At 44.0% G+C, this 13,477-nt stretch overlaps 1 protein-coding gene across 4 annotated transcripts in view; it reads left to right on the plus strand.

Moving 5' to 3' along the window:
- Positions 1–13,477, plus strand: part of PALM2AKAP2 (PALM2 and AKAP2 fusion) — a 391,958-nt gene that overhangs the window by 59,790 nt on the left and 318,691 nt on the right. For all 4 annotated transcript variants that reach the window (XM_054032673.1, XM_054032675.1, XM_054032674.1 and 1 more), the window contains exon 2: positions 11,080–11,160. In XM_054032673.1, the coding sequence (XP_053888648.1) occupies positions 11,080–11,160 (81 nt within the window). The remainder of the gene's footprint in view (positions 1–11,079; positions 11,161–13,477) is intronic.

Below are 13,477 nucleotides of genomic sequence, written 5' to 3' on the forward strand. Positions count from 1 at the left end.
CCAGGCAGTGAGCTGAGGTCCAGGACAGAGGTGGAAAGCTGCAGGAAAACGCTAAGAAGAGCAAGGCTAGGTGGAAAAGCCCAAGCTGTTTTTGTTTTGACATTGTTGATTGAATTACAAATAAACTCAAACCCCGAGGAGAGCGGCAACGATGGACTGACTCTAAGTAGCGTGTATATGCCCTGTTTGGAGCAGGCTGGAAACTTGTTTTCACCTTGTTCTGAGGTATCTCCAATTACATGCTGATGGAAGCAGGAGACCAGAACGAACCCCTAACTTGCGATTGTAGGCATTATATGGGCTACTCATAGCAATGAGATTTGCACCAAGTGCAGTCCTGTGTGGGCATATCATGTGACACAGTCTGATGTACTTGGCAATGTGTTGAGATGCATGTTCTTGTATTTACAGCAGGGAACATGCGTTTACTTTTGTAAGTGCGCCTTGATTATTCCAAAGTAGCAGCAGGCATCTTGCCACCAGCCATTGAGGAATGTTTATTCTACTCTGCTAATGGCACATCTTCAATTCTCCCCTCCCCCACCGCCTCAGTGCTGTAATTTCTATTGTATTCTGTTTACAATTGCAGAAGACGCTTTGAGTCACAGTTTACAAGGAGCATCCAGTACTAGGCTGCATTGTTGTAACTAGTAGAGATAGTTGCTTGTCATTATAGTTTCCCCCCGCCTGAAACACAATGGGAAAATAAAAGGATCGGCCATGTGGGAATGAAAGAGAATGAGAGAACCAGTCACTTTAAAAAAATTAAGCTTGGTTGCCTGTATTTTTTTTTTTCCCAGTGAAATGCTAGCACTGAGCGTAGGAGCAAAAGAAAAAAAAAACTCTACAGATTTTATTTCACTGTAAAATAACTGGTGAAGTCACCACAATGAAGACTCTGTTCTTCAAAGTGCCTAGCTGAGGGAGGAAAAATCAGAGAGGTTTTAACTTGTAACAGAGCATTAGTTTCCATGAAGGGTGGTTTCTCTGGGATTGTGGTAAGTGCAGGTTGCAGTCATTAGCACCATCACAGATGGTCTCTTCCTCCCAAAGTGCCGAATGCCCCTGAACCAGAAAAAAAATTCAACTGTCAGAATCCTTTTTTGCTACTCTAAAATCGGCCTGGCTTAAATATACAGGGAATAATAACCACCAACTGTGCTTGGTAGAGAAAATAATGCCTTGCTGAAGAAACGTACATGGCTGTTTGATCATATCTCTCTGCAGTTATTTTCTGTACTTGTCAGCAAAATGCCATGCATTGTAATTTTCTTTTGCTTGTGCCATTTTTTGTGCATTTATTTCCAATTAACACAACAGTCAGTTCCTCCCCCTTCCACCTGCTCCTCCTTAACTCGTTAGAATAGTGCAGTGATGAAGCAATGGGAAATCTATGCCCGGAGACTTACTAATACTTGGAGCATCATACTGCCAGTTAGCTGTGGTGTGATTCCCACCTACTCACCACAACATTTTTGCACCTTCTTCATCCCCCTGATTATGGGCCACATTTTGTCATTGGATTCAGGCGCACAATTTCCCATTGAAGTCAGTGGGAGCAGCGTACACAGGCTTAGTTCTGTGGTCTAGATTTCACCTTTGTTTTACATGGCTTAGGCGTGGAATAAGGGGGGGGGGGGGGAATGAGGCTCCGACCCGCCACAGCTCTGCCTAGTAAAACCTACCAGCGCTGGGGGTTCCAGGCATGGTGTAGAACCCACACCCTGCAATCTGAATATTTCCCTCTGTGAGCAAACAGGCATGGAGCGGTTGAAGGGAGCAGGAAATGGATGGAGTCATGCAGAGCTGGCCAGGTGTGAGGAGAGAAATACGTTGAAAACTTTTCAAGGGGCTGTTGTAACTTGCTGCCCCAGCCTGAGATAATGACGGGGCAGGGACGGCATTGTGACGGGGTGCCTTTATTCAGGTCTGAGTCTAACTGATCAATCTAGACTACGTTGGTACACTCCACTATGTGGCACAGTGAACTGAATGCCTTTGAGCCTAAAAACTGGTGGCCTACACTGCTCTCTTCTATAGCCAGGCAATTCCAGAGTGACTCCAGTGACATTAGTGGATTTACTGTGGGGTTACACTGAGATCATAAGCAGGCATGAAAGCCAATGTGTTCATATTTGAGGGCTTAGATTTAGTGATCTCAAGCCATATATAGGCACCTAAGTAAAAGTGCCTTGATTTTTAGAAGAGCTGAGCGCCCAGGCCCCCTGCTGAAGCAGTGGGAGCTAGCCGTGCTCAGCACCTCTGAACAATCAGGCCATTTTTATTTAGGTACCTGACGTCTTGCATTCAAGTTGAACATTTTGGCCTAAATCTCATTCTCAAGAAGCAGATTTCAAAATACAGAGGCAACAAGAGTGACCCCGCTATTCAAGCTGCTGCTTTTTTCTAACACCTGATTTGTAGATGTGAAGAAGTAAATGAGCACCCTAACTTTGCCATTTGTCTCATTATTTTGGGTAGAGATAGGGATCCAAACCTGGAATCTGATTCGAGATTTGAGTGTTCCCAAATATTCAGGACCTGTTTAGATCCAGAGTTTTGGTTTAGGCCTAGATCTTATTTAGGGGAGTCTACCTCTTGCTGGGGGTTGTATTCTTCAAGAAGCAGAGAGTCTGAGCTTTCAGGGAAATGCTTTTGTTTAACTATCATATCCACAATGTAACTGGACTGAGTGTCTGTATTTTCTTCATCTCTCTCTCAAGCCTATTTCTTGTTAACTCTGCACTTCTTAAAGCTACATACAGCACCCACAAGATGGCGCTATGCCACACTGGGGTCTGTAACTGACTACTTTTCAGGGCTTTTTCCACCCTTCATGTTTCTCTGCTGGCTGGGGTAGGAAAATATCACTGGTGTGCAAAACCTAGCAGTTTTGCTTTGCTTGGAGTTTATGTGAACATTTCCTTCAGTTCCAATTCGTGTGGAACCACATGTTCACACAAGTTTCACTTGGAGTTTTGGGTAGTTTCCGAGCAAAACTCCTCAAAACCCACCAAGTTTCACCAGGTTTCACATCAAAGCCAGGGGTTTTCATAATTTTGATGCAAATCCTTTGAACAAGCTTGCTTACTTAAAGTCTGCCCTTTTGGTTTTCATGCAGCCGGTATGCTGCCTGTGGTCCCCAAGAATCATAGTTTGAAACAATCATAGAAAAATTGCTTGATTCAGATGCTGCCAATCCTGCCACTGATTGGGGAATTCCAGTAATTGGTGAAGTGTGTTCCAGTGTGATCACCATTTGCCAGAAACATTGTACACAACTAAATGCTTCGTCAGCTACCATATTTCCATCCAGCAATGCACGAGGCTTTGGTCTCTGAGCATTCCAGTCCAGAAAGGAGAATCTACCATTATCAGGAATAGTGCAAGGGGGTTATTTATGCCAGGTAATTTATAGATGCCAAGGCCAGAAGCAGGGCCGGCTCCAGGCACCAGCATTCTAAGCAGGTGCTTGGGGCGGCAATCTGCAAGGGGCAGCATTCTGTGTGGTTTTGCCGCCCAAAGCAGCGCACCAAATTGCTGCTACAGATGGCGGGGGCAGTCTGTGTGCCCTTAGGGCGGCACGCGCGTTTCCACGGCGGCGGCAATTCGGCGGCAGCTTCTATGTTCAGCAGCAATTCGGCAGCTTCTGTGTTCCGGCTGAAGACAGAAGCTGCCGCGGAAACGCGCGTGCCGCCCTAACGGCACACGGACTGCCCCTGCCGTCCGCGGCGGCAATTCGGCGCGCTGCTTGGGGCAGCAAAAACAGTAGAGCCGGCCCTGGCCAGAAGGGACCATCATGATCATCTAGTCTGCCCTCCTGTATAACACAGGCCATTAAAATTCACCAAAATAATTCCTAGAGCAGATCTTTTAGAAAAACAACAAATCTTGGTTTAAAAGTTGTCAGTGATGGAGAATCCACCATGACCCTTGGTAAATTGTTCCAATGGTTAATTACTCTCACCATTCAGAATTTACACATTATTTCCACTCTGAATTTGTCTAGCTTCAGTTTCTAGCCATTAGATTGTGTTATACCTTTCTCTGTTAGATTGAAGAGCCCATTATTAAATATTTGTTCCCATGTAGATACTTATAGCCTGTAATCAAGTCACCCCATAAGCTTCTCTTTGTTAAACTAAATAGATTGAGCTCCTTGAGTTTATCACTATAAGGCAGGTTTTCTAATCCTTTAATCTTTCTCCTGGCTCTTCTCTGAACCCTCTCCAGTTTTTCAGTATCCTTCTTGAATTGTGGACTCCAGAACTGGACACAGTATTCCAGCAGCTGTCTCACCAGTACCACATATAGGGGTAAAATAACCTCTCTACCCCTACTCAAGATTCCCCTGTTTATGAATCCCAGTATCACGTTAGCTGTTTTGGCCACATTATCACACTGGGCGCTCACAGTCAACTAATTATCCACTACAACCCCAAAATCTTTCTGTCACTATTTTCTAGGATAGAATTCTCCATCTTGTAAGTATGGCCTGCATTCTTTTTCACATGTGTATACATTTACATTTAGCCATATTAAAGCACATATTGTTTGCTTGCACACAGTTTACCAACCGATCCAGATTGCTCTGAATCAGTGACCTGTCCTCTTCATTATTTACCACTCCCCCAATTTTTGTGTCATCTCCAAACTTTATCAGTGATGATTTTATGTTTTCTTCCAGGTCATAGATACAAACGTTAAATAGCACGGGGCCAAGAATTGACCCCTTTAGGACATCACTGGAAACACACCAGCTTGATTACATTTTGAGACCCATCTGTTAGCCCATTTTTAATCCATGTAATATGTGTCATGTTAATTTTATATTGTTTTAGGGTTTTTTTAATCAAAATGTTATGTGGTACTAAATCAAACCCTTATAGAAGCCTAAGTATATTACATCAGCATTATTACCTTTATCAACTAAACTTGTACTCCCATCAAAAAAGATATTAGCGTTAACTCTATTGTCTGAAATAATAATATAGTATTTACTTGTTATGGAATAAAAATTAGACGTCCATTTAAACAAAATTGCCTGGGATAAACCTATTTAAAGCATGTGTTTTATTTTCTTGTTACCAAGAACCTTAGTAAATTAGTATCTGTTAAAATAATAGGCCTAGTTGAAAAAGGTATTTTATATTCAGGGAAACATAATGTAGAACACTTTCTTACAGGCTCTAATTCAGGAAAGCATCTAAGTGAATGCTGAACTTACTTCAGTGAAGCCAAGACTTCACCTAAAAGCTTCAGTACACGGCCAATCCTGAAAAGACTTTCTACTGAACATATTGCTCACTGTATGTGACTAGCACCAGGTGCAGAACACAGCAGTGAGTCCGGTGCTTGATAGTAATATTTGTAGTATGCGGACATGTGATTGAATAACTTCTTATAACCAGAGTTGCAGTCTGTGCATTGCTGATGTATTCCCGCCATTAGAGAGTTTCATTTTACTTCACTGTTCTGCATTTTGTTAGAACTGGGCTCCACCATACTAACTACAATTACTACTACAGAATATTGCATTTATAAAATGTACATCAATGAAAATGGTTAAATATCATTCTCTTGTGATCAAATTTATTATAAGTGTTTTATGATTTACTATTAACCATATCACTGAAAGAAGAACAGGAGTACTTGTGGCACCTTAGAGACTAACGAATTTATTTGGACATAAGCTTTCGTGGGCTACAGCCCACTTCATCGGATGCATATCCGATGAAGTGGGCTGTAGCCCACGAAAGCTTATGCCCAAATAAATTTGTTAGTCTCTAAGGTGCCACAAGTACTCCTGTTCTTTTTGCGGATGCAGACTAACACGGCTGCTACTCTGAAACATATCACTGAAGTACATGATATGACAAGGCAATATACTCTAGTGGTGGGTTTTATGTTGTGCAACCCTGCTCACCACTAGGAACTGGACTGATATCACAAAATTCATTTCACATGGGCCACTGAATAGTTATGCTAGGGTAACAGCTTTCATTGACTGTGAGCAATCTGGGCTGGATTTGAAGTAGTGACCTAAAGGTGACACTCTCCTATATCCAATTACCAATCCCCCTGAGCCATATAGTCTTAAGAAGAAAAATATTTTTAACACAGATACCTCACCCAATAGCCTAGGTCCGTAGTGAAAGACCAAGTGAAGGAGAGATGCAGTCCGGCTGACTGAAAACTGGGCAAGTGGAAACATGATTAATATTGTGATTTAATTCCACAGATGCCCACGAGTTAGTAAGTAGATCAAGTATTTTAGTGCAGGTTCTATTGTTGCTTGAGGGGAAAATACACTAAGTGCTTTGCTTTCTTAACAAAAAAAAAAGACATTTTTAATCTATGTTTTATTAGGCTCTCCTGTCATATCCATTATAAGGCATGACACAACCAGCCAATGAAAATACCTTGGTGATTTATATCATATTTTATTAAGTGCTTTCTTTTCAATGAGTAAAAAAATAGGTCAATTAAGTGTTAGGAAGTAGGTACACCTCTACCTCGATATAACGCTGTCCTCGGGAGCCAAAAAATTTTACCGCATTATAGGTGAAACCGCGTTATATCGACCTTGCTTTGATCCACCGGAGTGTGCAGGCCCCTTTCCCCCCCCCCCCCGCCCCGGAGCACTGCTTTACCGCGTTATATCCAAATTCATGTTATATCGGGTCGCGTTATATCGAGGTAGAGGTGTAGTTCAGATTAGCCCATGGTGCTTCAGGACAACAGGATTCAAACTCCCACACAATTCAAATAAAATCAGAACAGGAAAAACTTACTTGACAAGAACAGGGGGAATTATCCTTATTATTAGAATATTGTTGCCATTAACAGAGGCAGCTCTAATCATTTTAATCTCTTCTCTTAAATAGACAAACAGGCTCTTTTAGCAAAGAAAACATAAGACAGGAGAATACAGGATGGGATCTGATGAGTCCCTTGCTCTGTAAAGCAACAATATTATTTCCCCAGTGCCCAAAATTGCAAGAAGCGACCATGAAGAATGTTGTTCTTTATGTAACCCCTGAGCCATGCATTTTCCTGTTCTGTTAAAAAATGCAAAAAGGAGGGGGGGGGGAATCTCCAGTGGATATCACTTTATATAAAGGGCCATTTTCCCCCCCAAAAAAAGTGCATGCACACATTTTCTGTGCACACCCATTTGCAGACACAAATGGGCATTTGCATGCCACAGTTCAGGTAGTTGCAAAATTACTCAGTGCAGATTTTATATGTGCAACATTTAAAATGCATGAAATTAAAATGTGTACACATAGGAGCCTGCACTATGTAAGCACATATTTTTTGCATGTAATTATCACAGAAATTAGAGATGGAAAAGACCACTGAGTCCATTTCTTTGCCAATATGGGATTGTTCCGTATGTATTATATGTCTTCTAGTTAGGGTGACCAGGTGTCTGGTTTTCAACCAGAACACCTGGTCAAAAAGGGACCATGGCGGCTCCAGTGAGCACCACCGACCGGGCTGTTAAAAGTCCACTCTGCAGTGCTGCGGAGCTAAAGCAGGCTAGTCCCTGCCTGTCGTGGCTCCGTGCTGCACCCTGGAAGCGGCCAGAAGGTACGTCTCCTAAGCAGGGGGGCCACAGGGCTCTGCGCACAGCCCCCGGCACCCCAAGCACCGGCTCCGCACTTCCGTTGGCCAGGAACCGGGGCCAAAGGGAGCTGCAGGGGTTGTGCCTGCGGGCAAGAGCAGCGCGCAGAGCCACCTGCTGCACCTCCACCTAGGAGTCGGACCTGCTGGCTGTTCTGGGGTGCAGCATGGAGCCAGGACAGGCAGGAAGCCTGCCTAAGCCCCCCCCCGCAGCGCCACTGACTGGGAGCCACTGGAGGTAAATGCACGCCCCAACCCTGAGCGCCAACCTCCTGCCCCAGCCCTGAGCCCCCCTAACCCAAAGCCCCCTCCTGCACCCCAAACGCCTCATCCCTGGCTCCACCCCAGAGCCTGCACCCTGTACCCCAGCCCAGAGCCCCCCACACACCCTGAACTCTTCTGCCCCAGCCTGACGCCCCCTCCTGCACCCCAAACCCCTCATCCCCAGCCCCACCCCAGAACCCACACACCCTCCCACATCCCAACTGCCTGCCTCAACCTGCACCCTGAACCTCCCGCACCCTGAACTCCTCATTCCCAGCCCCACCCCAGAGCCTGCACGCCCAGACGGAGCCCCCAGCCCAGAGCCCCCTCCCACACCCTAAACCCCTCTCCCCCACCCCAAGCCCCTCATCCCTGGCCCCATCCCAGAGTCCACACCCCCAGTCGGAGCCCTAACCCCCTCCTGCACCCCAATCCCCTGTCCCAGCCCAGAGCCCTCTCCCACACCCTGAACCCCTCATTTCTGGCCCCACCCCAGAGACTGCACCCCCAGTTAGAGCCCTCACCCCAACCCCCTGCCCTAGCCCATGTTATGTGGTGAGTGAGGGTGGGGGAGAGCGATCCACCGAGGGAATGTAGTAATGGGGGGCAGGGTGCGGGGGCAGGGCAGGGGGCGTGGCCTTGGGGAAGGGGTGGGGCTAGAGTTTTGTGCAATTAGAAGGTTGGCAACCCTATTTCTAGTACTTTGAGCAACTGCTTCAAAAGTGCCAAATAGTGGGGTTTTCACCTCTTCTCTTGGAAGACTGTGCCACGGCCTGACAAATCTCATTGTCAGGAAAGTCTCCAGTCAGCTACTCAGTTTTCTGGAAATTTCCGCTCCCCTAATTACCTCCCTTTATTCCTACTCTAATTTACACTAAGACTCTTTTACATTGTGCTGGCAAAATAAAGGAGCCTTATGGTGGGTGTAAGTTTTATTTACACTCACTTGAAGGCTCCTTTACATTGCCAGACCAGTGTACATAGGAATCAGATCCTCTCTCTTTCATTATATGTTATAGATAATGCAGATAAATATGTATATGCTCTACAACTGGTCAGAAAATGGGCTTCTTTACTGTGGAAAATTTTTACTTTTCAGTGAAAAATCAGAAATATTACAATTTGGATATCCCATTGCTGTACCTCATGGGAGTTTTAGTTTGGGTGCCACATGCTCCAGATCTCATTGTACGCTGGACTCCCGGGTGGGGCTACATCTCCCATGATGCACCTTACTTTCCATTGTGAAGGGAGGCAGTTGCATCATGGGAATCCCAGGCCATGGTGCACCTTGAGAGATACAGTCTAACTGGGGTGCCCAGATCATAGAGAAGAATGGGGTTGGAAAGAAAATGAACTACAATTCTCATGAAGCACCATAGCAAGATATCCCATAAAACGAAGTATTTCGATTAGGTGTTTGATTTTTTTGATTAAAAAATTAAATTTTCTGCAGAAAGCAGGCACTTTTCAAGAAATTTCATTTAGTAAAAACCTAGTTTTCCATCAAAAAAATTTAGAAAAATTTTGACCGGCCATAATATACTTATATATTTTAGTTAAATGTGTGTCTGTGTAAGTATATAATTTACTAAATACGTAAAGGAGATATCTATGTAACAAATTACAAAGTCACTTATTATTGTTCAAACAATTGTTCATAATTGTTTGACCACCTTATCTGTCCTCTGTTCATTAATCCAGCTCTCTCATGGTTTGTTTTAACATCTGAAACCCCTGAGCGGTTCCAGGCAGCTTCAATTTTTTTTAAATCAACCTGTTACAAAAATGTTTTCTCCTCCACCCTATAAACATGGACATTTTCCTCAAAATTACCCCTGTCGAATGTCCAGGATGGGCAAGATTCAGTCCCAGATAAATGACATCTTTTGTCTACATATCTGCAGGGTTGAGAGGTGTAAACCACTGGAAAAAGGAGAATTCCCAGGATCTCAGTGGGACACCCAGAACCGGTGTCTGTCACTGCAAAGCCCCAAGATACAAAATTGTGACTTTTTTGGTATAGCAAAACTACTTGAGGTCACTTTTAGAAGTTTTTAGTGGCTTCCTTTAAGGTTTGTAGAGTTGGGCTCATGGTAACTAAAACATATGGCTTCACGGGTGGAGGGATGTGAAAAACAGACCCAGTAAAAATTGATTTTTGGGCATTTGTGTCTTTCTGCATCCATCTCCTCACAATTTCCCCATTGCCCAACCTATTTGCGAAGAGGGAACTGCTTTGAAGCCACCCAGGTGGAGGGAGGGGCAGAAGAAATGGCCAATAGCCTGCTTCAATTGATGGTGTGAGGGAAAGCTGGAAGAGGCTATCAGTGGCTGCCTCGCAACAGCAAGGGATTGAGAAGAGGAGGCCAGTATTCCCTTGCTGCAGGGGGGAGGAAGAATCCACTGCCTGCTGAAGTGGATGTTGCACCTATAGACCTGCTAAAGCGCCAGGGTCTCGGTGAGTGAGATTTTGCAAAGCAGTCACAGCCACTCACGATTGGACTAATTCTGCTGTCATGGAACCCTTTTAAGGGAGAGAAAATGGTTTGGTCAACTCAGTCCTAGGCTTTCTCTGCCAAGATTGCCAAGAAGGGTCAATTGCTTAAAGTACATATTTTTCATTTGTGTTTTAAATGACTCAGCACTGAAGCTGGCTGGTGGGTTAATACAGTGCTTTGAAGAGAAGCTGTTCCCATTGAACTCAGGTGGAGTCTTATCACGGACTTCAATGGGAGAAGGATGCGGTCTGTAATCTTAGTATTATCCCTCTTTTATCAGTTATGCAATCACACGCTTTCTTTACAGGGTTATTGTCGTTCTTTGCACCAAGCAAGCCTTAATTTTGACCTTGTAGAATAATACACACAAGGGTAACTCCATTGTTAGCTAGTATGCCCGGGTTTTTTCCCTCTCCAGGACTGTGTACTCAGTTGCTGTTCCTATGACTGAATGTGAGTGAGGAGAATTTCTCCTGCTCAGTGAACAAGTAGCTAGTCCTTAGCTGACATGTTGCAAGGATGCTGCCGTTTGCATACCCACAGCCGGAGAAGCAGGTGAAATGTCTGTGTGGATGGCATTGGTGACATCTGTACAGATGTGCTTGGCTGCTTAAATTCTCTTTTAAGAATCCGCAGTCCTTAAGGCACCCATCGCTCTGACGTGCTCTCTCTTTATTTTCCCAAGGAAAAACGGAAAAGACAGACAGAAATAGAAGGCAAGAGACAACAGCTTGAGGACCAGATACTTCAACTACAGCATTTCAAGGTAAGGGACTGATGCCAGAAATGATGGATTGACTAAATCTGTTCATTATTAGACATGCAGATCACACGTCTGGAAGCTGGGAAGAACCTGCTCCGACATGCAGCAGCTTTCACTGCCGGAGCCTATCTCTTTCAGCTAATCATGTCCTGCCTGTTCCTCATCCTGTGTCTTTCTCATATACAGGACATTGTTACTGAAATGGCGTAGGTAGCAGAGAGGCAGAAGGGTGTGCATGTGTATTATTATTAAATGCTGTTATTTATTATACAAAATGATAAGATGCCAATCGCTGTCGATATGGGTGTGCACTGCATGGATTAAAAGAGGTCTTGCTGTCTACATAGCTGGCTTGGATTTTAATAGTGTCGGTCACTCTAGCATCGAAGCATTAGCTTTTGAGTGTGTGTGTGTGTGTATGTGCGCGCGCGTGTGTGTGTGTGTAAAGGTTTAATTGCCATGTGCAATTATAAAGCATACATAGCAGTGTAAATCTTATACATACGTCTCTGCAGAAAGGGTGTGTACACATGTGCATCTAATTTTTACATATACTATATATATTAAAATATGGCCTGTTTTTTTCCAATGCACTGAGCAATCCCAGTTTCCATTGAAGTCCATGAGAGCTGCAGCCCAATTGAAAATCAGCCCAATTATTTTTATTTTTGCTGCAAGTAGAAAAGATTGCCTTTATACCTGTATGCATGTAAGAAAGAGGGGGAAAGACAGACAGACAGACACACACACACACACACAATGCTTTTGTATCCAATGATGAAAAGAAAACTCTATATTTGGGGCCAAATCTTGCTGGACTAACTCAGTCAAGGGATCCTATGGAATTCAATGGGATTATTCATCTGAATAAAACAAGGGGGATTTGGCTTTTGATCTGTCCTTGCATCAAGCATGCTAGAGTTTATTTTAAAATGACTATACTATACTGTGTGTATGCATGATATATAACACACATACACAATATATATGCGGGGGTGTAATACACACACACACAGTATATGGAGTACTGTGTGTGTGTGTGTGTGTGTAATACATTCTGTACACACACATGCTCAAAGAGCAGACCTCAACTTGTGCTACAGACAGGATTCTTTTCATATATCTCTAAGTCTCCATCATAATATTCTGTAAACTGTGCTGTGGGTTTTAGACATAATGAATTTAAGTCTAAGTCATTGATTGCAGCCTAGGCAAATGCTCCATCACTGTCACCACAAACCTAGTGGTGACACACGTTGTCTCTTGCATTATCAGGAGATAACATGATTGCATTCCTATGGGGCAACAGGAGTTGCCATTTTGTTCAGGCTGCCATTAGATCCCAGAGAGAGAATTACTTCTGGCTACCACAAGTTAATGCGACAGGGTATACAGGATCACACTCTGGCTGGGAAGATTACATGCATCTCGGATGCTTTCTTATTGTAAGCTGGGTATCTTCTTTGCCACGTTAACTGATTCCAAGCACACCCATTTGGGCTTCCCATGAAATCCTATCAATTAGTGTGTTTGGAAAGCTGGTTTCAGATGACCTCATTTTTTCCACTGTCTTTTTGTTGTGTGTATGTAGTTAGGTATCAGAATATCATCATCCTTGGAGGAAGTAACACTGTATAAGGTAGTGTTATTGGGTCAGATACTCCGCCGGTGTAAAGTGGTGTTGCTATATTGACATCGGTGATGCCACGCTGATTTACACCAGCTGAGGATCTGGACCATTGCACATATTCCCCAAATGATGCATGGGATAATTACATATGTTATTCCCTTTATTATTTGACTCATGAGTGGACCAAGACTAGTAACAGTAACCGTCAAAGGAAAGTCGGGGAGGTCAAAATTAAGACAATATATGGTTACATGAAATATCTTTGCATTTGGGACTGAGGAAATGTACCTGTGTTGAGATTATGGCTCCAATCCATCTCTGCACCAGTGCTGAACCTGGCACAATGACCAAGGGAAAGAACAATATGCTTCCCTTATACAGTACTGGTGCAGCAAGCAGCACAGGTTACAGCTGCCCTAGCTTGTGATCTGATTGAACCAGTCTCTATGGTCATTGTTCTGCCAAAGAAGAGGTGAGGTGTAGGAATACCACAACCACATCCACTCCTGACCCCAGCATGCCTTCTAAACTGGGGCCTCTTGCAGGAGATGATGGAGAACCAGCTATTCTGGTTCTGTGCCTGATATTCCACAGATGGTCCTTACCACTGCTAGGCCCTGCCTAGAAGGATTGTGAAGAAGCTATGGGACCTTAAACCTTAGGTCAAGACCGATCTTATTCCCAGATAGG

The sequence above is a fragment of the Malaclemys terrapin genome, chromosome 6, assembly GCF_027887155.1.
Source record: "Malaclemys terrapin pileata isolate rMalTer1 chromosome 6, rMalTer1.hap1, whole genome shotgun sequence".
Lineage (NCBI taxonomy): Eukaryota > Metazoa > Chordata > Testudines > Emydidae > Malaclemys > Malaclemys terrapin.